Source organism: Glandiceps talaboti, chromosome 4 (assembly GCF_964340395.1).
Source record: "Glandiceps talaboti chromosome 4, keGlaTala1.1, whole genome shotgun sequence".
Classification (NCBI taxonomy): Eukaryota; Metazoa; Hemichordata; class Enteropneusta; family Spengelidae; genus Glandiceps; species Glandiceps talaboti.
This window is the reverse complement of record NC_135552.1, coordinates 6,417,808-6,445,049: the sequence shown is the minus strand read 5'-3', so window position 1 is coordinate 6,445,049 and position 27,242 is coordinate 6,417,808. Positions and strand designations below refer to the sequence as shown.

General features: G+C 34.0%; 1 protein-coding gene across 1 annotated transcript in view; it reads left to right on the top strand.

Moving 5' to 3' along the window:
• The window catches only part of LOC144434566 (unconventional myosin-Id-like), a 58,707-nt gene that overhangs the window by 13,442 nt on the left and 18,023 nt on the right, over positions 1-27,242 (top strand). Inside the window, exons 2-3 of the mRNA XM_078123035.1 lie at positions 16,454-16,662; positions 27,010-27,103. Of these exons, the coding sequence (XP_077979161.1) occupies positions 16,454-16,662; positions 27,010-27,103 (303 nt within the window). The remainder of the gene's footprint in view (positions 1-16,453; positions 16,663-27,009; positions 27,104-27,242) is intronic.

Here is a 27,242-nt window from a genome sequence, read left to right as displayed (position 1 = left end):
TCATATCAACAGCTTGTTTTGAGAGTAAGTTAAGCTGATTCAGGTACCCCCAAAAGTAGTAATCAAAAATCCTGTATGTTAATTGACATTAATCATGTGACATGTACATTTCAACATGTCACTACACAAATCATATTAATTATTATATTATAGCATTACCAATTCCAGTGAATTTTGTGACGTCATCGCTGTACATTATTACTGATAATGTACTCCATTATTGGGCATCGCGGCCCCGGAACGAGCATAACAATACAAGCTTATTTGTTCTGTTTCTTCGTACGACTAGGTATTTTTTCGAAATGTATGTTGCTACTTATGATTGTCATTTCCACTGTTTAAAAATACAACACATTCATGAAACAAGTTTGTCTTCACAGCAGTTCATTGAAGTGTATATGTGTGTGTACGTATACGTACGTGTGTCGCTATGATTAGTATTCAGCTTCCGGGCCGAACATGGCAGACGATGTTCAGCGCTGTGTATATTATACGTTGTTTTGCGTTTCTCGGTCTACAAATTCACTGGAATTGGCAAAATTATAAAATAATAACAATAATGTATGCCCTCCCAGTCCATAATGGACTCAAGCAAACTTTGCACTCCATAATGGGCTCGGCTGTCGCCTCGCCCATTATGTCGTTCAAAGTTTGCTTTCGCCCATTATGGGCTGGGAGGGCATACATTATTGTTTAAATAATGTAATGTTTAACTCCTGGGATCATCTCAATAACATACGTTCATTTACATAATGACTTCATTTAAATATTGACAGTCTGACTGCAACATGTAGTTGTCATGGTAGTATGCACTGCATACTTAATTGATCAATCTGGCTATTTGGTAAACATTTCCAATACATAATTGCCAGCTTTTAAACTATTCTCAAGACAAGCTGATGATATGAGGGCCAGGAGGTATGATGAGCTAACGATGTATCTCTACACAGCCCAGTAAACAGGCTAGCAGTAAGACAGACGAGAACTGAATAACAATCTGTCTTACAGGCTCTGTGTGGTATAATTTTACAAACAGATTGATCACATTAGGAAAATCAAGTGAAATTTTTTGGTGATTTCCTGAGGGGAAGGTTTCCATAACTCAAATTATAATAATATAAAACTACATGTATCACTGGGAGTACAGACTGTGAAATTCAAACAATGCTGTGTTCTCCAGGAAACATGTAACACTTTTAAGTAAGCAAAGTTCAATTAATAGTCTAACACTGTTATGTGTGAATTATAAATACTACCATTTTTGTGATGAACACCTCGAAAGTAAACCTCACCAAAAGTCTGAAGGTATTTTACATTACTTCTAAAATCATGGACGTATTACCTGCATTCCACCGCCTTGTTACCATGATTACACAACTGCAAACTGACAGTGAAAAGTGGATTACTGTACATCACTCTCCATCCTGGTTGAAATTGGAAAATGGTCCCAGTGGTAAATAAAATGTTTCATCATACGTACCTATATCCAAACAGGGGAGTTTATGAAAAAGTCCCAGTAAAATAGGGGAATTAATTGTCCATATTTCTAGTACATTGTTTTTACATTTTCTGAAGTTGGCCTGATCTCTGGTTACCGTCCATTGTTTTATTGATTTCCAACACAAGGGGGGATTTCAACAAAAAAACCCTTGGCAGAATCTGTATTTGTTTCAAGTTTATTTTAAAACATGGCCCATTGGGGGAAATTTGTAAAAAAAAAAAAAGTCCCCAGCTACAATATGCACATGTATGCCTAGTTTCACATGTTGTTGTGAGATAATTGTTATCAATAAAAGTTGGTCAGGTGAAGTCTAAATTTAGACAATGTAATGATCACCTGGCCTAAAAAATGACAAACATTAAATGTACATGTAGATATGTTGAGGAACTGCAGGAGAATCTGATAGATGTTTATATTATGTATGACCGGTTGTGTAGAAAAATGGTTATATGACTTACACCATGTACCATGCACAAGCCAAGTTAATTGCCTTTGAACAAAAAATATGGATTATATCATAGACAGTGGGTTTCTTCTGCACTGTCTATACCCTGGTCATTCTATGTCACAACAACCTGTGTCTACGTCACTGGTTCTGTGGTGGTCAGAATATGAGTCAAAACGTTCTAAATCGTTATTATTTTGCCCCAATTTTCATAAATTATTGAGAAGATATAATTATTCTCCAACATTTTTCTTCATTCAGCTGTAAAGTACTTGTGACCAAAGGGTTTTGTCACTACTCATCTTGTGACTCGTATTGACAAGGCCCCCTAGGTCATTTGCATTTTCCTTGGCCGAACAAATGAACGTATTGGAGAATAATATTATAGTTATACCTTCTTCTTGTTTTTAAAAAAAAATATATAATTATATATATTACTGAGTTTATTCTGAAATTCCATATTTTCAAGAGGAAAATGGAAATCAGCCATTTTGCGCAGACATGTACATCTTCTGCTGCTTTAGGAAGGTATAACCAGTTCAAAGTACCTACTTTCATGAGCATTTTACTCTTGCAGAAATCCACACCCAATGAAAATAGTTAAAATGTACTATTTGACAGTATTTTAATTAATACAACAAGCCTGGATTCAATCGAAGACAATTCCATATTCCCCCACTACCTGTAAATTTACAAGTAGGCATGGTTAAATAAACTTTTATGTGTCATTGAATGAAAGTAAGTGGTACTAGAGAGGTGGTCTTGTTGAGATCAAGTATATTGTAACAGAGATAAACTTTCAACAAGTGTTTAACACTGAGGTGTCAGACCTGACTTCACATGAATGAAGTACTCTGACACTTTCAATAATTGCACTTACTACATTCTATATGTCTCCTAAACAAGTCACAATAGTCATGTTATTGCTAGTTTAAAAACCGTTAGTGTGTTTCTGTAACTGTATCAGTGGTGTTTGATATGTCAATAAACTACAGCTAAAATGATGGAGGCTTGGTGTTTTACCCATCTTACATGACATCTAATACAGCTAAAATGATTTAGGCTTGGTGTTTCACTCATGCAACATGACATTTATGATTTAATACACACCCTCAGACACTTCTAATGGAAAAGAAACAACTATAAAGGTGTCGTGAACAGTGGGAATGTAGAAGTAGTCAAGTTGAAATGTTGATTATCAGTTAGAAAATAAGCAATTGCAGCCATTAAAATCATCAAGTCCATGTGTAATGTTTTCATTAGAAGCCTGTTTTTACTGTACTGTAAAAGAATAGCAATGCCAATCAGTGTTCAATGTGATTGGGCAAATGGTCCTGCTGTGTTTGTGTGTCTGTTATTTGTGAGTCTAGAATTGAAATACACAAACGACATATATGTTTAGCTCTTTGTCAAAAACATAATGTCCCAGGAGTGAAACAGCAACCTACATGTACATCATTTTAGCTGTAACTGTTGATATTGTTAAATTAAATGTAACAACAGCATGCTAAAGATGACTGCATATAGATGTACAATACATGTAATCTTATTCAAAATCAGAATCAATTCATGTTCTCACTTTCAAATTTCAACCTGAAATTGTTTGCTTAAGTTTTTGGTAGCATGTATTGTAGTCTATGAATTGTAAAGTTTTATGTTGAACTAAATATTAGTGTGTAGACTTAAACAAATTACAGACATGCTTTCTTTATAGTGATTTGTAACGTTCCCTGTATAACAGTATAATCATTAATCAGACAAATTTAGTGGATTAGCCTGGACCTGTGGTTACCTTGTTTTATTCTACTTACAGCTGAATCATCGAGGGATCGCCGAACGACTGTGCCTATCATACACATTTTATGTTCCCTAAGAACAATTTAGATAGATAAGAAACAGGCTTCCCACAGACCACTCAATACAAATATAAACAACATCATCCGACCCCTACTGATACACAGACACACTCTTCGTCCTCGGCACAAACAAGCTATTGAAAGTCATCACATTGCAGGATTAGATTTTGACACATACAAGTGTATTGATTCAAAGTTGCAAGTGACCTCCATGCTTACAGCACACTGACTCTCACATTGAAAGACGTAAATTCATATAATTTTCAATAATATTTGCTGAACCATCGATGGTTTTAGCCTACGTATTACCTATTAGCTTGGTATTAGTGACTGTAACTGAACTTGAAGTGTGTCCTGTATGTAGTGAGTATCTGTTACGTACGATTAACGTGTTGCTTCATGCTTGACAGTATGCCGCAACATCAAACTTAGGGGCCGAGTCATTTTAAAACTGACGCACAAGAAACGTAATTTCTTCGTTTTCGTTTTATTCGCACATTTCCATAATTTATACACAGTTGATTTTGACTGTCGCACCACGACAGTGATGAACACGTCCTCGGCTTTCACAGCCATGCATGTTTCAACTATCACATGAAAACATCTACAAATCTGTTTGGAATTACTAAACTACTACTGCTGAATAATTATTTCACATGTTTCAGGCGATCAAACTTTTTGGTTTTCACGTTAATAGAAGGATTGAATCAACATCAGTCGAACGATCAACTTGTTGTTAGTACTGAAAAAACGTTCGCAATACCACGCTATCTACGACAATTTAGTCGAAGTGTAGAGGTCACGTCAAACGTGACATCTCATCATCGATAATTTCCGGATTTACATAAATTTTGTATTCGTTTCACTTTATACGCAAACGTGGCCAAACTTAGAACCTTAGGAACATTTTAGCGATGCTCTCTCCATAGTCTATTCAACTCAATTATCGTGAATGTCCTATAAGTGTTGCCACTACGATTGAACGATCGGCTTGTACCATGGCACCTTTGGTAATTTTCGTTGACAAGGTCACATGCCGTTACGTACGTAGTATAGAGTGCAGTGTTGTTGTTTATGTACATTGGACCTCATCGTGTCTAAACAGCCTACCCGTCTAGAATTTGGCATAAGGTAATCCTCAAAGCTAGAGTTGCAGGTACAAGAAAACAAACAATGTCTGCATTACATGTACAGTGTAACCCCTTGCTTTGGCAGTCGGTTTACGTGTATCATCCAAGTCGGAAGAAATTGGTTGACGTGTGCGTCCAAGTATCATCATTTATACTATAGTCGGGACGACAAAACAAACCGTAAAAAGTCTTTTGATTTCAGGAACTTCTGTTTAACGTGAAAACCAAAAAGTTCGATCGCCTGAAATAATTATTCAGCAATAGTTTAGTAATTCCAAACAGATTTGTAGATGTTTTCAAGTGATATTGAAACATGAATGACTGTGAAAGCCGCTAACGTGTTCATCACTGTCGTAGTGCGACAGTCAAAACATGGAAGTTGAAATAGTATCAATGACGCTTTGTTATGGCACAGAGAAGTGTTTTGATTTCCCTTAGTGCCGATATCTTTGAAACCCCACTTACAGATCCCACTGGTGAAATTTATGCAAAATAATGTTGTGAAGACCACAGTTATCACGATGTGTCTAGTTCCCTCAAACGGGACGGGTCAACGCAATCGATAGTATGAGCACGAATGCATCCGAATGCATCGTATATTCATTGATGAGTGGAAGTGGGTCTCTTTTATTGTGTATACATGTACTTCCATTTATCCTAATATATGACAGTCGGTTTGCATGGTTCCCTGTGGTGATATGTGTGTGCACATGCAGTGCCTGCTTGTCGGCAGAAGTGTGGTGTTGTTTATATTTGTAATGAGTGGTCGTGGGAAGCCTGTTTCTTATCTAACTAAATCGGTCTTGGGGAACATAAAATGTATATGATACGCACAGTCGTTCGGCGATCCCTCGATGATTCAGCTGTAGAAAGCAACAAAGGTATGAAATGAAATGTAATGGGTAGTATCGGTATGATTTGTACAGTCACTCTTAGTTGGATGGAGCTAAAACAAACAATTCCAGGGAAATACACCTATTAAAGATAGTCTTAGTTTCACCTGCTACTAATAGTAATGTGTCTTATCCTGTAACCAAACATTGAGTCATTTCAAAGGATGGTTTCCAATGTCTAGAAACATTCTAAGTACGTTTTCACTGCAGCTATCCAAATTTTGATGTCATTCCTATAGTAACAATAGTTTTGACATAAACTTAAGTGTTTGTGAACAGTATACTGTATAGCTGAACTTACAGTTTTACTTTATTATATATATAGTCAATATAGCTTTTCTTTACTTCGTCAATAAACCAGGGAAAGAAAGAAATGCAGAAAATCAGTTTTATCACAGGGGCATAGGCTTAGTTAATTTATGTTTACAAAAACACATGAAAATAAACAAATAAATGAACAAATAACAACAACAACAACAACAACAACAACAACAACAACAACATCAGTGTTTCCTCTGGCTAATTTCAGCTGCTAGCCATTGTGGCTAATTATACAAAAAAATGATTAGCCACAATTAGCCAGCCAAAAAATTAGTGATCCGTGTCAATTTATTAGAAATGAAAAATAAAGACAAATCATGAAGAATGGCCGACTTTGCTCTGTTGTATGTCGTCACTGTACATCGTCTCATATCAGACGCTGCCTGGGGAGCTTGTGTTGCAAGTCTATGCCCAGCAGTTTTTTGGTGTTTTATGAAATTGTCTTTTTTCGGAATATCTGATGTCTTACCAGACGTAAACACATTGTCTTGTCCTGCTGCTTGGCATGCTTTGCAAAAGAATTGTTTTGATTCCTCTTTGTACAACAACCAAGGAAATTCTCCAAACCATTCCTCCTGCACTTGCCGTCTACGTTTCTTTTTGAAACTTGCAGTTTCACCTCCATCATCGATGTTTTGGGCGCCAGGCGAGTCACGTTTCCTGCATGTAGCGGTCTCCGTGGCCGCTTTCGACTCCGGTCCACATCCTTTGAATCCACAGTCAAACAGACTTTTCTGTACATGTGTTCGTGAGGTCATGAATAATCAATGTCCTAGTACAGTATACAAACAAAAGCGACGACACGAGGCAGGAGGAATGCGTAATGGCGGAGAGAGTTCAGAATCTTCAAGACGTGCATGTCACTCAAATTTGAAAGTGAACTGCTAATAGGTGGGGTTTGGGAGTGGCGTGATTTCATTGGTGAAATTATGCGATGACGTACAAGCTCCCTAGGCTGTCGAGTCTGCACAGTTCTGAGACTGCGCACTACGGCAAGCAAAAGAATGGCCACTCCAGCCTGCTGAAAATTGGTTTCATCTCGACGATACTTCATTCAAGCCCCCCGTAGAATGAGTTCGCCACAGTGGCGAACAGGGTAACTAAACAGTTCGCCAATTTCAGGTTTTATTCGCCATTTTAGTGTTTGGCGAATGGCAGCGGAAACACTGAACATATAAATACAAACATAAAGGACAGTGTAGTTACAAATTAATATCAATAATATTTCTATTGCATCCATTAACAAAACCACATTTCGTCATTGGATTTTCTGCAATATAAAAAATATATATTATATAATATAATATTGATACTATGTGAAATAGTCACTATGGACATACCCTATACCCTTTCATTAACTTTAGGTTGTGTCCCATGTGGATTTATTCCACCGCACATTCAAGCAAAACAAATCAAAATCAAATTTTCAATCACATGCTCGCTGCTCCCTGTGGTAATTTCAAAAATTGCAATTTACATGTATTTGTATGTCCAAGTCTTGTGACTTTAATAGAGTTTGACGTCTGCTGAGATTTAAAGGTATAATAGCTATATGTAAGTAAAAACACTGTACATAGAGTAAAATATGTCATCTCTACTTAAGTTAATAGTGTGTGAACTAACTTTTATATCATCACATTTATGACATTTATTCATGTCAATAAATATCAATGTGTACATTGTTAAAAAATCATTTTGTAGATTTTTTGTATTGATTTATGACAAGGGGTTGAATACAAAACATATATTGCAAGTAAATAGACAGGTGACAAGGTTTTTTATTGTGTGATTCACCACCAAATATCAATCAATGTATCATGGAAAGCTATAGTATATTCACTATATACAAGTGTCAGTGGGTTTCCTAGCAATAATTTGAGTAAATGTTGAAGTTCTTCTATTACTACATGTACTTGTATGTATATTGCTAATCATAAATACCTGTGCCTGGACTGGAGTATCCTGGATATTTTTACCTTTGCAGAAAACACTAATAAATCAAGTTTTACTACAAAATAATGTGGAAGTTGCATCACCATCACATTATGTCTGCCTGGGTCATTCACTATGCTGGGCTTGCAATGTAACAATAATGTAACATATAGTTAGAAGTGTGAGTAATTTGATAGTACTTGTCTAGTCTTTATGCTCATTTGATCATTGGCAAGGACACATATGGAACTGTTTTAAAACAACCTGGCAGAAATACATGAGTCTGTGAGTATGAAATCTAAAACACTCCAAATTAGCCCAAGGCTATTATAGTAGTAGTACACAGACTGGGTTTGATAAAAGCCATCTGTTAGACTGTGATAGCCTTCTGTAAGATTGTAATGTAGAGAGATTATTTTTAAGATTTAGTTGGTGGGTTACACTTTACAGTAATATCTTAGATTTTGTTAATGGATCAATTGGCTGTGTGGCCGTGCTATGGTTTGGCATGGAGGGGGGGGGGGGGGGTTATGTTGTACTTGTGGCAGGGTACAGTACTAGCGTTGTAGCCTGGCAGATTCAAATTACAAGCACACAAATGCTACAATAATTCAAAGACTAGGGGTCAAAGGTTTATATATCAGCAGAAACTAAGGCCTTTTTAAAGGATAAAAATTATAAAATGCTTACATTTTGCTTGAAAGTTGTCAAAAATTCGTTGAAAAATTCAGAAATCAGCAATCTGGAAACTATACTTTTGATAAGATCTTGAAAAAAACATGAAAACTATATCGCCCATAATTGGGTCAAAGGTCATACATATATTCATTGCTCCTAGCCTCTGGAAAGTAGGATATGTGTATACATGTAGTTCATACTCTCTGGGAAGTGTCTTGAAATTGATATGGTCCTTGGTTAAGTTTTTGTATTATTATTAAATAGCATGATGTAGGGCATGTGTATGTTGTGACTATTTTGTTACTCAGGCCAAGAAAAAACAAAGAATCGGAAGATGTATTCCTATATGGCTCCAACTTCTTCTCCCATTGCCAGTGCCAATCTTGATCAAGAGGAAATTGCTGTTTCTCTCAGTGCAGATACCATTATCGAATCTGACCCCTCGAAGTCTAATATGTCGGATGTTTCATCTGAAGCTGCAGTGATGTAATACTAATACAATGTAAATCAAAATAATTAGTAATCGATAGTAGAGTTGATAATTGGACTCTTACTAAATTGGACACTGAGGGGGCTAATTTGAAAACTGAAGGACAAGTTATTTGTATTTACTATGATTTGTTTTCAAATAAAGGCCATATACCTAAGTTGCATATTTAAATCTGAATCTGAGATCCTATCATCTTTGAAGTTTGATTCTTTGTAAGAGACAGTGGGCTGTGATATTACAACCAGTAGGATATTAGTTAATCCTCAAAAATTTACGGTAAGATTTGCCTCCTTGCAAAATGATTGAAATTTTAATCAAAATAAAAAAAATTGTTGTGTTTAAAATAGTATTACCTTACATGTATTTGATATTCATAGTTATTAATTACAGTTATCAGTTAAAAAATAAACAATTGCAGTCATTGAAATCATCAAGTCCATGTGTAATGTTTTCATTTTGAAGCCCATTTTTACTGCACTGTGAAAGAATGGCAATGTTTAATATATGTATCAGTGTTCAATATGATTGGGCAAAGAATCCTGCTGTGTTTGTTGAAATAAGAAATGTATGTATAGCTTTATGAGTTAAACACCAAACCTACATCCTTTTAGCTATAATTTGTAATAGTTTGAAATTTGTATTGTAGCATGTCATGACACATACCATGTGTAAGGTTTGGTAGTGATGTTTATAGAAAAGCCTACTAAATATTGATATAGTGTACCCATATGTGATGTTAATTGTTATGTGTAGGCTTTTGATACTAAACTTTAAACAAACACACACACACATGTACACATATAAATACCTGCTTGTTGTGTACTCATTTCCTAGTTCAGTTCAGTCAAATAACTAAAAATATATTTCTGAATAGTGATGACAAGTCAGACTTGTGTCTTATCAACCTGTTTCTTTTTCATTGTGATAGACCTGTGAATTACATTTATAGATGTGAAAAGTGTCACAGAATATCTTTTTTTTAAAAAAAGGTTCATCAGGTTGGTGATAAAGCCAGCAAATGGACAGTTTGATAAGAGCTGTTAACATGGCTAACTTGAACAAGTGAAATGTCACTTTAATTAATTAGAACTCTTGATACAGACAACAACAAAGTACTTACTAGTTGACAAAATAATAAGTACATGATGATGATGAAATTTACAAAAACAAGGAAATGTGTATGTGATGTGATAAATTAATTCTAATTCTGTACTTTATTTTCAAAACATCACGACTATTATATACTTGTCTGTAAACTAAACTGAAAAGTACAACAAATATAATTATAAATACATTTGAATACATTTAAGCAAATATATAAAAATAACCCTTCCCTTCACATAGTTGTACACCATGAATGCATCAATGGTTTGAAAAGCAAGTTAATTAGAACCATTCATATTATTTTCTCTGACCTTCCAATGTGACATTAGTTATTATAGTGCTATGGCAGGTTTATGTACATTCATGTCATTGTCAATGACAATATTATAGACATGGCTGAAGAAAATTGAGTGCTAAATGTATATTGTACTTATGTAACAGTTTGACTTGTACATAAAAGCTGGTATCAGCTGTGTGTCTGTATGTGGTAACATTTTGAGTATTGCCAATAATTTAATCTGTAATTAGTTACATAATGCAGACTCACTGAACTGAAAAATTAGTACTCAGGGTTGCACAGACAGGGAGATTTCTATCTTGACATGCATTCATCCATCCATGGCCTACCCACATACCCTCTCGCCCATCCATCTGTCCATCTGTCTGTCCATCCATCCATCCAGCCATCCATCTGTCCATATGATCTATCCATCCATCTGTCCATCCATCCATCCATCCATCCATCCATCTGTCCATCCATCCATCCATTCATCCATCCATCCATCCATCCATCCATTGTGTTCATTCCATTTGTTTGATCATTTGTTCATTGGTTGGATGATTTGTTCATTGTCCATCCATCCATCCATCCGTCCATCAATTTATAATTTCTCATTTATTCCTCCCTTCCTTCCTCCCTTCCTCCCTTCCTTCCTTCCTTCCTTTCTTCCGGCCATTCTCCTTAAGTAGTGTTGCTCACAGCATACATGTACATTTTACAGTTTTGATAGATTACTAATTATTAGGCCTAATAAAAAAATTGTGTGGTTCTGGTTTTAGAATAGGTGAGGTAGGTAGATGTTTTATTGCATTCTATTTTTTTCTATGCGAGTGTCTAGTTCAGGTTTTCCAAATGCTCTGATTTGTTTCTCATCAGATGTACAGTCATTACAGATTGGAAGAAGAGTTTTATATTGTGTTTTTAAGTTGATGGCAGTTTCCACATCCACTATTTCTCGTGAGAATTTTTTGCGATCTTATTATTTTTTTTCTAGAATACAAAATGTATGTAAAAACAAGTTTAGGTTTGGCAGTGAAAAGCTAGGTGGGGTTTGTTAACTGGAACCAAACAATTACTTTTTTTTAGGCCTTATGTGTAATTCATAAGTTACATTTTACCTTAGATGAAATTCCACTTCAATTTGAAATTTAACATTTGACATCTTCTCACTCCACTTCAATTTACGTCATGGCTTTCTTCTTAGGCAGATGGACTATAGTATTTTAACAGACTTTACAGCAATTTGTAAAGTCACAATTTGACAACTGGAATGTTGACAAGATAGTAGCTAGTCTGTTTTACTCATCTCTTTAGCCTAACTTTACGGTTTATGACTCTGTGTACACTACACAAAGTTATCAGTGTGGGTTCTCATGATACGGAACTGCAGGCATGGAATGTCTGGGGTGTGACCAAAAACATGTGATGTTTTAATACAGGGTATGAAATACTGATTATGTGTATATCCAAAGGTTAAACTGTGTGTTATTTGACCACCTGTACCAAATCTACATGTTTTGATAGACAATAACAGTTATTGAAGAGCAGAATACTGGAGATGAGTCATGAAATAAATAAATGCATTTAGAATCTACCACTCACTGGTTTACATCGTAGTACACAGAGTATTCTGAATTACATATTGATTCCCCATTAAGCCAGGAAGCTTTTCTGCTCATCATGGTTTCCTTCCCATGTGATAAATTGCCTGGAGGATTCTACACAATAGATTGGTAATGTCTTTGAAAGCATTCACTTTTAATGCCCCGTTAGATTTATGAAGCCTTTATTCATAATGCTATTATGAGTACCGACATTACCTTTTAAGCAGAAAATGTCTGTACCTACTATTAAGTAGAAACCTATTTCTGTCAATATTAATTGTCTACACAGTAGACTTGAAGTATTAAGCTTCTGCCTAGCTCATTGAATTATCATTATATAAATGTTTGATATATTTCTTAATTATTCTTTTCCACTTTCATGCACACATGCATAGACACAGACACAAAGTCAAGAGGTATGACACATTCACACATACAGACACATGTATGTATACACAAACATGTATACGATGTGTTACTGGTATATTGAGGTGGAATGGGGAGGGGGGGGGAATAAATGGGATCTTCAGATTCAAACTCACTGTCTAGTCACTAGATTATCATGTCACATTGTGAATGATCCATGGCATTAAGCCAAATAGTGTAAATACATTGATTTATAAATTTATAATCTCTACAGCTCATAGCCAGTAATTGTACATTTGTGACATGTTGTTGGTATAGCTGTTACACATTTATACCATCTTTCCAAGGTATTAAGGTCCACTGATGTTGACCACACCCAGTGCCTGTAATCAGTTCATTCACCCCAGGGTATACAACGTACGTGTACATGTATTGTGAAAAATCCAATATTTTTTGCAAATATTAAATAAACTGGTCATTTTAATGTCAAATGTGTCCCAGGGATGAATATCTCAAGCATTTAGTTCTTTAAATCTCTCCACACTGTGCTGTAGATTTGTATGACAGTTTGTTCCTTGTACACTTTTACAAAATAAACAACAAAGATAAATGAAGGACCTACATCAGATTTGGGTTTTCTGAAATTAAATCTTTACAGAGAAATTCAGAGGTACATGTAAGATCCAAATAAAGTTATTAAGACATGACAAATAGTTATACAATTTGGTGGGAGTTAATGAGCTTGATATGTTCCAAAAAACCACATTTTTGATCAAATTTGTCTGTTTAGAAGTTTTAGTACCACTTCAAATTAAAGTTTGTGGTATTTTGACTTTCCTGGCCACAAATGGTTGAAAATTTCACCATAGTTCATTATTGCAATACCAGGAATACAACAACAAGTTCCTTGTCATGTCAATAAGGAAACAGGTAGTTTGACCCTTGAACCTTAATGAGGTCACATCATTTATTTAAAGTTATGCAAATATAAGCACCTGCTGTCAGCTCAGGGCTAAAGGGTACCTAGATGTTTGAGGTCAGAGGTCAAGTACCATGTGCATGATGCATGACATGTACCAGTGTCGTTGACTACCAGTGTGTAGTACATGTATATTTTATAAGCTTTGCTTTGAAGTTTGAATTATTGTTACTACATCCAAATTTATAAACAAAATTAATTGTGATTAATAAGATTTAAAATTATGAAAACTATCATTAATTTCATATTTGTTGTTTTGTAAGCACTTGAGACCAACTTTGGTTTTATGGAAAAAATAGATTTATTAAAATGTTGATATTATTATAGTTTTTCAACATTCTCTGGCAAAACTGTTTCTAGTTGGTGGCAGTGGTCTGTGTTCCAGTTTGGTTTCATTGCTTCATTTTGTATTTGATAATATTTACATGTATTTGTCGTGATAATGTTGTACACTGTTTATATAAATTTAAAATCACGTTAATGTTTTCTGAACATGATGACATCAAGTACATATTTTGAACTTGTTTTGTATATATATATTTATCTTTTGCAATCGACAATGATTGCAGAAATATCAAATTTATGTCCAAAATTTCCTTGTACAGAGTGGTGTATTTTGTGAGAAAAAGACAGACAGTTTCATGTCTTTGATAAATTTCTTGTAAGAAAAGACAATCCGTTGTAAAGTTATATGCTCAAATTATTTTGACATTTTCATAGCAGTATTGACAGCAATGAAAACTGATATTTGATGTATATTGTGTACATTCACATTTATACAGTCTGCCTGTACTTCTCTTTGAATAAGGGATCTATAGTATACCATGATATTTACTAATTAAGTTACTGAAATAAACCATGAAATATTAGAATGTTTAACTTTCACTACCCTTGATCATACAATTAAACCTTCCTCTCTGTTGTTATTTATAGCATTCAAAGCACCATTCTAGCAAGCCATAGCACCATTCTAGCAAGCCATAGCACCATTCTAGCAAGCCATAGCACCATTCTAGCAAGCCATAGCACCATTCTAGCAAGCCGTATTTATGCTGATGCAACAAAATATGAAACCTGTTTTGGACAGTGTCGTAAAGAGGGTTGTGGTTTGCTATGATGTCAAATCACTAAATACAAAATCATAACTACATGATGACATGATGATAGATGTGAAAGGAATTGAGAAACTAGAAGTTGTACATTATTTTTCTAACAATTCAGCTATTAACATTTTACAATTCAGCTATTAACAACAGGATGTAGGATGTCAAAGTTAAGGATTTGAAGTTTTACTAAAGACCAAAAATGTTGTCTAAAGGTTAAAGGTCACTGGAAGAGGTTAAGGTAACCCACAAGTGATTTTTTTTGTCAGATACATAATAGCTTTAAAATGAACTTATGGAAATTAAAAAATTTGACAATAATAATAGTAAACAATAATCAATAAAAACAACAACCATAAATGGGTATATTTATTGGATATTGTGTTAGAACTTGAAGAAATGGAATGATTAATAATTATAATTTACTCTCAAAAATCATCTTATTAAATTATATAAGAATCTTTCTAAACTTTATCTGGCAATTTTATACTGATGACATCCAAATCCTGCAATCGTTGTAGAGTTTCATTTTTATTGCCAGACAAGTTTTAACATTTTAACTAAAACAAGAAGTTATTTTTTTTTTTGAAAGACTTCACGCTGAGAATTTGATACCACTAGTTTTACCCCATGCTATCATTAATGGGACTGGAATCAAACCTTGTATGTGCCATTTGAGTAGTTTATGACTATATGGTTCGTAATAGAAATCAATGATTCTCACAAGGTGGTGACATAGTGGTTAACCTCCAGTAATAGTATAGCACTAAATGTATGTGATATCCTCTCCATACAGATTAGCCTAGAGAGACTCCAGGCGATATGGGGATTTTGTAGTTTTGAGGGTAAAACAAAATTCGAAATCTTTATCACTTGAATTCTAGGCTACACACAGATCGGTTGATACAATGATCATAGTACTTCCAATTGTCATGACAAAAACTATGCAAGCATTTCTTTCAATAGTGTGTGGGTCTACTTTCTTCAATAAATAAATTATATATATTTGACAAAACATATACCCGGTAATGGCATTATTTCTGATTTTTATTTCAAATCCAATAATCGTATAATCCATTCCAAACAGGCTAGATAGATAATACAATCATACTAGGTTTGTCTTTTCTAGTCAATTCACTCAAGTAAAAAGGAATATTCATTTGATGTTTTTGCATATCTCAAAACGTGTTTTAAATCTCTGATGTAAAGTGATATATTATCCTCTATATACAGGATGATTGATAGTTGGCTCATTTATTGTATACTTCGACTGCATTAACACAACAATGTTTTCATATATAGATGTAAAAATGATGAAAATCAATATTGTGTTCATTTTCATGCATATTCTTGACAGACCGACAAACATTTCTGACATGATTTAACATATACACATCGTCAAATGCGTAACAATTAAGCTCATACTAAGTACATCATTGATGGGGGTCATGCTGAGGTCAAATACATGTATTTGGTTGTGAATCATTGCCCTTTTGGTTGTTTAAACGACTCTGTTTCGAATGAAAATGGATCGTTTTGAAAATGATCCACTTTCAGCAGTATTTTCAAATGGTTATGTTCATTTTAAAATGAAAGAATGGCATTGCATTAAATTTTTAAAAAAATCAAAGAATGAGTATGAAATCCGAATATTTAGAAGTAAATAAAAAATAAGTTTCAAATAAGTTTGAAATAAGACGACGTAATTGAAATTTAAAAGAATTTAAATACGTTGTAATGAGAACTTTTCTTCTTTTGATTTGTGTTTCAGATTCCAGAAAGGTAAAATCTACAGTTACATAGGAGAAGTATGTGTGTCCATCAATCCATACCAGACGCTGAGAATCTATGGAGATGACATCGTCAATAGGTACAAGGGACGGGAAATCTATGAAAGACCTCCACATGTTTTTGCCATTGCTGATGCTGCATACAAGACTATGAAAAGAAGAGCCAAAGATACTTGTATAGTTATTTCAGGTAGGGAAAGTTCAGATGAATGTAATGAGCTGTGCTCTAAGTTTGGGTTATGTTAGGATGGAGGAGTCGTGATGGGTGGGTAATACTAAGACAAATAAATAGAATGACTGGCCCAGATCAATACTATACCTGCTCCATGCTGATACATATCACAACGCCATAGACACAGGTTTCCTGAGAAAATTGTTGCCTTGATATTTCAGGTTTTTTACTGCTGTTTTTTTTCCTGGTAGCAAGTTTACAAGATGGGGTTGGGGTTGGGGTGGGAGTTGAGGTTTGTACAAGTTGATGTTCAAGTCTCACCACTGAAAATTGATTCTGTAAGTCCATGGTCAAAATTTGAACCATGATGATTGTGGCCCAGTCAACCCAGCTGTATGATCGGGAACCTGTAGGATAGAAGTTGATATTTGAAGGATTCAATCGTATAGGCAATATATACAGAGGCTGCAATGAGTTGCATGCTCCCTATGGTGTAAGGGCCATTGTATGCTATAGGTTCATGCTAGGGATATTACATGTAATTGTGTGTTATGAACACACTGTGGGAAAGTGCCATTTAAAAACTACCACTCTCTACAACTCATATATATGCATGTATGCTGACATTTGTGAATATTGCAAGTCTAACGTTATAATGGTGTGAAACCTGATTTCAATCTGAAATTGAAATGGGAAATAACTTCACAATCTGAACAATGAAATGGTTAATTAAATGAACTCAAGGGTTGAGAAAAAAGAGAAACCTGTTTTCAATTATGAAGCTACACGTAAGTCCCTGTAAAATGATAAGAAAAGGGAGACCATCAGTTTTTCCGTTCCAGAATATATATACTGCTTGATCTAGGATATTGAAGTAAAAATATTTTGTTTTGAATCTGAAAATAAAGATTGGAGTATGTTATGTGAACTGAGAGAAATCTGTTTTCAATCATGAAGGCCTGAGAATACTATTTAACAGTTTAGAAGTGAAATCCATCTGTCAGTGCTCTTTCAAAACATGGAAATTTGTCTGAAATTAAAAATGGGGATATCAGTTTCTTTTCCAAGACATGTTGTTTGTACACTGTGCAGTTTCCTAGTGAATGTTGTACAGTAACTATAGTTTGTTTGGTCATAGACAGTGATGGTGCAGAGTTCATCACTTTGTTGATAATTGTACATGACATTATCACACTAAGTATCTAGTCTATTAAGAAATAATGCCACTACTTTTAGAAAACCAATTTGTAATATTACCAGTACACATGTACATTGCTTTCTGAGACTTAACTAACTCAGATATCATCTAGGCTATAAAGTGTATTACTGCTTCCAATCTGAGCTATCAATCTCTGATGTAGATCAATGTCTACTGGTATATCTATGTACATGTACATGATGCCTATTAGCTATCAACTTGTAGTATGGCCTGTGAACCATGAAGTTGTCAGATAAAGGGACAGACTGACAATTCACTTGTATATCTCTGTCAGTCTGTCTGTCTGTCTGTCTGTCTGTCTGTCTGTCTGTCTGTCTGTGTCTGTGGTATGATACACACACACACACACACACACACCAATATTAATACATATAGATCTACATATACATACATACATACATACATACATACATACATACATACATACATACATACATACATACCAGTACATACATACATACATACATACATACACATTTTACATACATACATACATACATACATACATACATACATACATACATACATACATACATACATACCGGTACATACATACATACATACATACATACATACATACATACATACATACATACTACATACATACATACATACATACAATACATACATACATAGTTACATACATACATACAGACAGACAGACACATACATACATACATACATACATACATACATACATACATACATACATACAGACAGACAGACACATTCATACATACATACATACATACAGACAGACAGACAGACAGACAAGAAATTGATAGTTTTGAAGATAAGCACAGTTGCTGGCAGACATACATTCAGCCAGGAGAAACTTACAGAATAATGGCTTTCATTTCCTGCTTACTTCTCAAGCTCAATACACTTGGTATATGTTTTGCATTTGTATGCATTGAAAACTGTGTCTATGTATATTATGCCACTAGTTTATTAGAGAAATAAGTTATCGTCATGATGCGATGACGAAATGCAAAGAATAAGACGGAAAGCCTGGCAATTTCATTTAATGTGTACTCCTACAACAAAGCAATACAGTGCCAACACCTTGCAATGCTGTTGGTTACTATGGCAACTACATATTATTACACTCTGTGTGGAGAAATAATCATAAAATTGTTAGCAAGCAGTCAGTCATATTATTTCCTACTTTGTAACTGTGTGTCACGACAATTTTATTTTTACAAAAATTGATGAGAATATTGCCTTTTGATGATATCGTCATAGTTACCCAATTATCAAACACTTTCATAAGCTATTGCTTATGATATATTCACTGTGAGTTCATCTGAAATGTGACGCCCTGAGGCTGTCCTCATTACCATATCAATGAAATGTCATCAAATTGTATTAATATAGAGAAAGTACATTTTGTACATTGTATATGTCCTACGGCTGATGTCAAAGCAATCTCTTCCAACTGCACTCGTCAGGCTGACACTATAGTATTTGTTGTTATGATTCTCATCACCTCAAAAATATTGAGTTGTTGGTCAGTTTAAAAAAATCAAGTGTGTGTGAGTGTGTGTGTGTGTGTGTGTGTGTGTGTGTGTGTGTGTGTGTGTGTGTGTGTACCTGTGTATGTGCATGCATGTGTGTGTGTGTGCACATGTGTGTATACATGCACATGTGCAGGCATGCTTGTGTGTATGTGCTGTATGCATATGCATGTTTGCATGCACATGTGAGAGTGTGTGTGTGTGTGTGTGTGTGTGTGTGTGTGTGTGTGTGTGTGTGTGTGTGTGTGTGTGTTGTGTGTGTGTTGGTGATGCTTTTAATTCATTATCATAATCTCATCAGTTATCCAATTAATATACATTTAATAATATTGATTCCTTAGAAATGGCAAATAACAGATGGGTATTGCACTGCAATTTGATTTGTTAAAAGTCATGAGTTTCTGTAATCAGCAGTTAACAATTTTTATCTAGATACTTCATCAGTGACATTATGATTTTTATAGGCCATAGAGGTAAAATGAAAGAGCTCTCAAGCACTGGAGTTTGTAGTCAGTGTTCCCTCTAAGTTTTTTGAGACTGACTCATTTAATCATTAATTATCCTTTATTTGTATATATATATATATAATATATATATACCGCAGTGGCAGAGTGCAATAGTTTTGGTAGTACTGGAACTCTTTCTTGGTTGTAACTCGGAGTTTCATGCATTGTGCGATCATCAGTTGTCTGATGATCGCACAATGCGTGAAACTCCGAGTTACAACCAAGAAAGAGTTCCAGTACTACCAAAACTATTGCGCTCTGCCACTGCGGTATAGAGCACTGTCTTAGCAGATTGATACTCACCGAGTTATATATAATTATATATATATTTATGCTTGGATATAAGGTTGCATCACATGAAATTTGACTGTAAGAGCAGATGGAGACCTTGCGCAAGCAGCGTGCAAATAAGCCTTAGCGGGAACACTGATTGTGGTTATATTGTACATGCAAGTGGAAACTATGATAATGCTCTCAGTACAGTCTAGCTGTAGAGGTTATCATTTTAAAGAATTCTTTTAGTCAGATTTCATGAATACAAAGTTGGTCAGGTCATGAGATCTAAACATGAAATTAAAACAGTCATCCTCACACTAACTTGTGTAGTGCATGATAAAAAGACAGAGAGACATCTTAGATTGAAAGACACTTTTGAGTCAAAAAGTCAAATTGTAGTATTGATTGGAGAGAGCCTGACTGTATGGAATACAAATGTTATCTTTTCAAAGCTTCGATGTATAATTCCATTTCTATTTTGACTTGCTTGAGTCAGTGATGATCCCTTCGTTATTGTTTTGAATAGAATTGATATTAGTATTATGGTTTCTGCATTCATTTATCTTTTTTAAGATGGCAATGTGAATTGGATATATTTGTAAACATGAAATCCCATAGGGAAGAGGTACATGATGTATAGTATCTGGGGAAACTTAATTACTATGATGAACATATGGAAACGGAAAATATGCCACAAATATTAATAAAAAATGCACAGTGTATTTGAAGAATCATATGAAAAAAAAATTATTCCAAAAAAAAATTCTCCTGGAAACTGATTTTAGTTTATCTACAAAACTACAATTAAAATCAAGAAACCTGAAACACACCATTGTCTGGCTTAACAATCTTACTAACATTGCTACAATTTATTGTCTGGCTGGACAATATTATATTTCTAACATTGCTACATTTTATTGTCTGGCTTAATCTTACTATTAAACAGTGCTACATTTTATCATCTAGCTTAACAATCTTACTAACATTGCTACATTTTATCGCCTGGCTCAACAAAAATCTTACTATCATTGCTACACTTTATTCAGTCTTGTGTGACAAATATGTCTGTTGGTAAGAATTTTTTTTGAGCAACATGATAAAATGTAACACTATTGGTACTTCTAGCATTTCTATTAAGCCAGACAATATCATAAAATGTTACACGATTGGTAAGATTGGTAAGATTTTTGTTGAGCCAGACAATAAAATGTAACAGTGTTTAAATTTAATTGCAATATTTATTTTAGTGGAGCCAGACAGGTTTCATGATCTTAATTGTACTGTAGTATAGTTATTCCTAGTGTACATATTACATGTACATCAGTATTTCATTGTATGTATTATATTTCACAGTATGAAATGGCATATACTTAATAGATTACATATTATAGTGTAATTGAATTCAAAGCAAATGCCATCAAATTATTTAGGATGACACTTGAGTGATGTAAGTTGACATATTAGTCATAGCAAATCTGAGTGTTTTATAAATAGAGGTTTAGACTGTGTTTATGTGATGATATGTTATCAAATAAAACGCTAATATCGATTACATTTTAAAGTGTTTTCATGTGTTTAAGTGATAGGCAGCGTGTTTTTGACCATCTACACAAAAACACCGAAGACATAACAATTAAAAAATGATGCTTTTGCACATGTACAAACAGAATGAAACAGTTTAAGTACTGCATGCATACGTACATGATTGTACTTCATTGATACATGTAAGGTCATTCCTGTGGTCAGATTGTGTGTTTTTGAATTATTGCATTTTCAGTCGTTTACACACCCATTCAACAGTGTTTTCAAATCATTCATTTTCATGTGTGTTTTTGTCTTCTCTGTATAGATGATATTAAAGTGCAGAATAGTTGTGTATTCATTTGGAAGTAGTATTGCGTAAATAGGGCCTTAGCTGCATGTTTAGAACACATACATGTACATGTACACGCATGGAAGAATAATCATGGAGATGTATAATTATGTAATAACATCGTGTAGAGAGTTGTGTTGATATAGCTAGGCGATCTGGCCCATGTCAATTGTGTTAAATACAGGATTTTGAATTACATCAACTTTGCATCTTGTACTGTGTGAAATACTGTTTGTTGAAACAGTGTGATGTTGTGTAAAGTTCTTTGTACATCATTAATGTGCACATTCTGACTGAGGCCAAGTCATATTCAAATATTGACATTCAAATTTGATTATAAATGACTTGCATTCTTCAGCCTTGGATCTTGCACTGTGCGAAATACCATTACAAATAATATTGCAATACCAGGATACTCTCAGACTAATACAGCAGAAACTAACTAAACTCACCACACTAATATATAATATAACAGAAAAGTGACGCTTTTCATCAGCTAGGTCAAACGATATAAAACTCATCCTAAGGGGAAAAAAATTGTACTCAAGGAAACTCATTAATAATTCACTTAACACTTTTAAGACTTTCTTGTGAAATTATTAACCTATTGTGTTTGCAATTTAGTCAGGCATGGATGATAAATAGGCAGACAATATAACCACATCACCCAATTATGTAGGGATTAGTTGGAAATTGAAACCAGCAATGCTATTAGCTACAATATGTATGCACTACAGAATGTAACATAATTGTGCAATCAACCACAGACAGTTGGTGAATTCTTGAAGGGCTTTGAAATTATTTTGTACAAAACATGGTACAAATTGCAATTTTCGTATTTATTATTTGTGCATTGAGTTGGTGACTAAAAAGGAAACTATCTAAATTATCTAAATGAATTAAAACCTTAAATTGCATTTAGTAAAGCTTATGTAGCTGTATAGTTGTGCTCTAAGGATGAAATTTTCTATGAAGGGCATCTTTTATTGAAGATAGTCAAAATGCGCTTGTATGTAGATCAAATCTTTCATCAGAGAACACACAAGGGAACCCCTAGTTTACCTGTATTGATACCCATGAGTTCACAAAATTGTTATCACAAATTTCTGTGAAGTGTTTCTCTCAGAATCCTTGTGCCCATTGCTTATACAATGCAGAGAGGATATGTACATTGTACCATGCACAAGCCAAGTTGAACAAAAAAATATGGAATGTATACCCAGGTCGCTTTACGTCACAACAACATGTGTCTATGTCACAACAACACATGTCTGCGTCACTGGTTCTGCTACCAGTCTAGCGACTCGTAGTGACAAAGCCCCTTAGGTCATTCATATTTTCCTTGCCATGGCTGAATGAAGAAAAATATTGGGGAGTAACGTCTAAATATTGCTTCCCCGGTATTTGCCTTTCCATATTTGGGTAGGATGGTAGTCTTTTTGACATGAGGAGGGTAGATAACATTTCAACACCCATACAGGTCCTGTAATATTTATGATACTTAAGTGACTGTGTTTAAAGGAATCATGCATATTCATTTTTGTATTTATCATTTTTGTTTAGTTAGATTGCCAAAATTTGAGAGCATCATATCAGAATCGCAATTTAAATGAGATAACAGGTCTTTGTCTTGTATATATACAATGTACTTGTAACCTTTGGGCAATATAAGCTTTACCTCCTATGTTGAAAACTAGGGAGAATCAAATATTAAAACTAAAATGAAAATAAATATGAAAAAGATACTTTTCCATTTGCATTAAGAATCTAATTCTGAAGGCTACCAGTACCAGCAGTAATTTCTTGAAGAAAACATTGAAGAATTAATTTCCAAACCAAATTTATATATATATATATATATATATATATATATATATATATATATATATATATATACAGGTTTTGAAAATTTGAACCAAATTATATGCTATAGACCCTACAGAACTGTTTCGTGAGGTGCATAGTCCTCACTCATCAGGGATAGAATGGAATATAGAATATACTATATACCATTCTACCCCTGATGAGTGAGGGCTATGCACCTCACGAAACAGTTCTGTAGGGTCTATAGCATATAATTTGGTTCAAATTTTCAAAACCTGTGTATATAATTTGCTCTACTACCCGTATTGAGCACTTTTATGTGGTTTTATCTACATCCAGTCAATTATATATATATATATATATATATATATATATATATATATATATATATATATATATATATATATATATATATATATATATATATATATATATATATATATATATATATATATATATATATATATATATATATACAATTGAAATTATTTATTTAGGTACATGCCATGTATTAAAAGTCAATATTCATAAATGTAGTCCAGAGGATTTCCCAAGAAATCTAACTAGTTCAGGTGTTACTGACTACAATACTAATGCCTTGCAAATCAAATGAAAATGACTACCTACCAAAGAAATCAATAGCATATCAAAAAGACGCATGATGTGGCTTAGCGTATCTTTGACAGGTTGCCATGGAAACCAATTAGTATGTGAGTCCAAATAGTCTTAGCATCTCATAGGTCATTATCCTGCCATTGTATTGTTGTTAATTCCGTGCAAATTCTGGTAAATAAATTGTATGAATGCATCAAGGTATTGACGTGGAAAAGTGGTCATGTCGAGAGTGCAGGTTGTGAAGTGTTAGCTAGTTGTGTTAGAGTCTGATTGAGAGAATAAGTTCGTAGTCTTTCTGTACTTAAAATGGCCGTTGAAATAGATTTATCTTCATTGTGATTCTACTGAGTAGAGCTAATGTGGTCATGTAATCCATTGTTGATGGTAAATAACTCTGACTTACATTGTAACTAATCTTAAGAGTTTCTGCTGCTAATGTTACAGGAAACGTTGCCAGACTTTTAAAACTTACAATAATGCTCCCAGAGTTTATATAGTAATTGCAATATATTTTGATGCTCAGCAAGGGAGAGGAGAATGACTAAATTCCATTTATTTCCGAAGTGATATACATATAACATACATCTTTAGATTTAGTGAATGTAACAAATCAAAATCTGAACAAAATGAAAGAAGGAAATTTTGCTCGTAGAGCTCTCTGCATTGAATTTGAAGACTAGAAAGAAGAAGGAAATTAACTATTCAACTCTGCCACTAGAGGGCGGTATTTGTTTGAGATTGTTGCTTGGTTTATGCCTGTTATCATGGGAACAGAAGTATGTGTAGTTATATTTATAGTTTCCTGTCTATTTAGTTATATATTTTGGGTTAGGGAATGTTTGTATAATCTTTGGACTTTGATAGACTTGCATCTTTACAAAATGAGGATATGTTATTTATTTTGGATTTTGGATTTATAAAACAATTTTATCATGGCTGCCTACTTGAAATATAAATGTAAAATAACATAGACCTAGTCTATGTTTGTAACGCAATACATTGCAAAATGCTAAAAAATGAGTAAAAACGTTTGTTATTGTACGTACAATAACAAACATTTTACATACTTATTAATCTTTTGCCATTTATTGAGTTATAAACAATGATTTGGCAAACAGTGTTTCACATTGATTTTTCAAGTAGGAAGTCATGATAAAATTGTTTTATAAATTGAAAATACAAAATAAATGCCCAATCCTCATCCATGTGGTCATTTTAAGTTACTGGTATTGTTTTATAGATAAATTTGAGACTATCATGTTGAATAAAGATAAGGAGTATTGTCAATGTGTTTGTCAGGCTGTAATTTACACGACGACATTTTCAAGTAAATCACTAAATATTGTTTTCTATTTTATACATTTTCACGTGCTTAATACACAGTAGATCAACAATTTTTTTTTGACCGTCTTTGTAAATTGAACACATACATCAAAGACAGATCCAGAATAGTTTGAAAAGAAAGCTGTTGCACATGGACATACATAACAACACAGTTTCAGCACATGCATACATGTAAGTACATGTACATTATCGATGGGGTCACTCCTGATGTCAAATATTTACATTTTCAAATTGTTGTATTGTTACGCGACTTTATTTTGAAACTTTCCATTTTTGCTCATTACACAAACCTTTTTTCGAATGAAAATATATCGATTTAAAAACAATCCACTTTTGGCAGTGTTTTCAAATTGTTGCTTTTCATGTGCATTTTTATTTGTGTTTTCATGTAAAAATGACATGTAGATAATGTCATGTGATCCTATATGTATACAATAGGTCATTCCAGACTGCAAACAGGAAATTGGAAATACAGCGCCCTCACTCAAATTGGGGGTAACATCACCACATAGTACTGTTTCTTAAGAGCTTTGTCCCTTGGTATTCTGTAGAAGTGTAAATCAGGAATATTTTTTGTATTGTTCAGACATCGAGGAATGCAGCAGTGTTCTATGATTAACAGAGTAACCTACACCATGTATACCCCCAAGGTACACACAGACAGGAAGTAGAGCGCCACCATGGCAAATTTTGGAAAGGCCTAATGACAACTTAACATATAAGAAAAGAGTTTATATGAATAGTTTATCATGACAGATATAGATAAGTAGTAGCAATTGAATCATTCAACATCTCACTACTTTAACATGTTGTTACAAATAATCTGATAGAGACATGATGAAATATTGACAAGTATGTGTCTTGATAATCTTTGCCCTGGAGTGATACAATTTGAAGGTAGCACTGAAGTGATATCTAAATTACATTATAAAACATGTATGTATGCATATAATGTAATTGTTATCACAACATGTCAAATTTGTACAAGTGTTGTAATTCACAATTCCCAAACCATGGAAGTATCAGTTGGTGATGTTTCCATGACGAAACGCTGTGTTAATTGCATTAAGAAAATAATGGATTGATGATTTCCATGGAAACAAGATTGTGGACAAAAAATATGTTTAATGATTTCAATACTCAATATATTAATACTCAATAGTATTCTCTATAATTCTTCTCTTTTTCCAGGTGAAAGTGGTTCCGGGAAAACAGAAGCTTCCAAGATTATAATGAGATACATTGCTGCAGTAACTAATGTTTCAGGACGACAAGAAATTGAAAGGTGAGTTGATTGTTGCTAAAATCCACCTGAGTTCCGGAGTGTTTTGAATGGAGGGTTCCAACTTCCAAACCAATATGCAAAGTGCAAATTCAAAATGTGATCATGCAATAGAGAAATCGTGCTTGATATAAATGCAAGT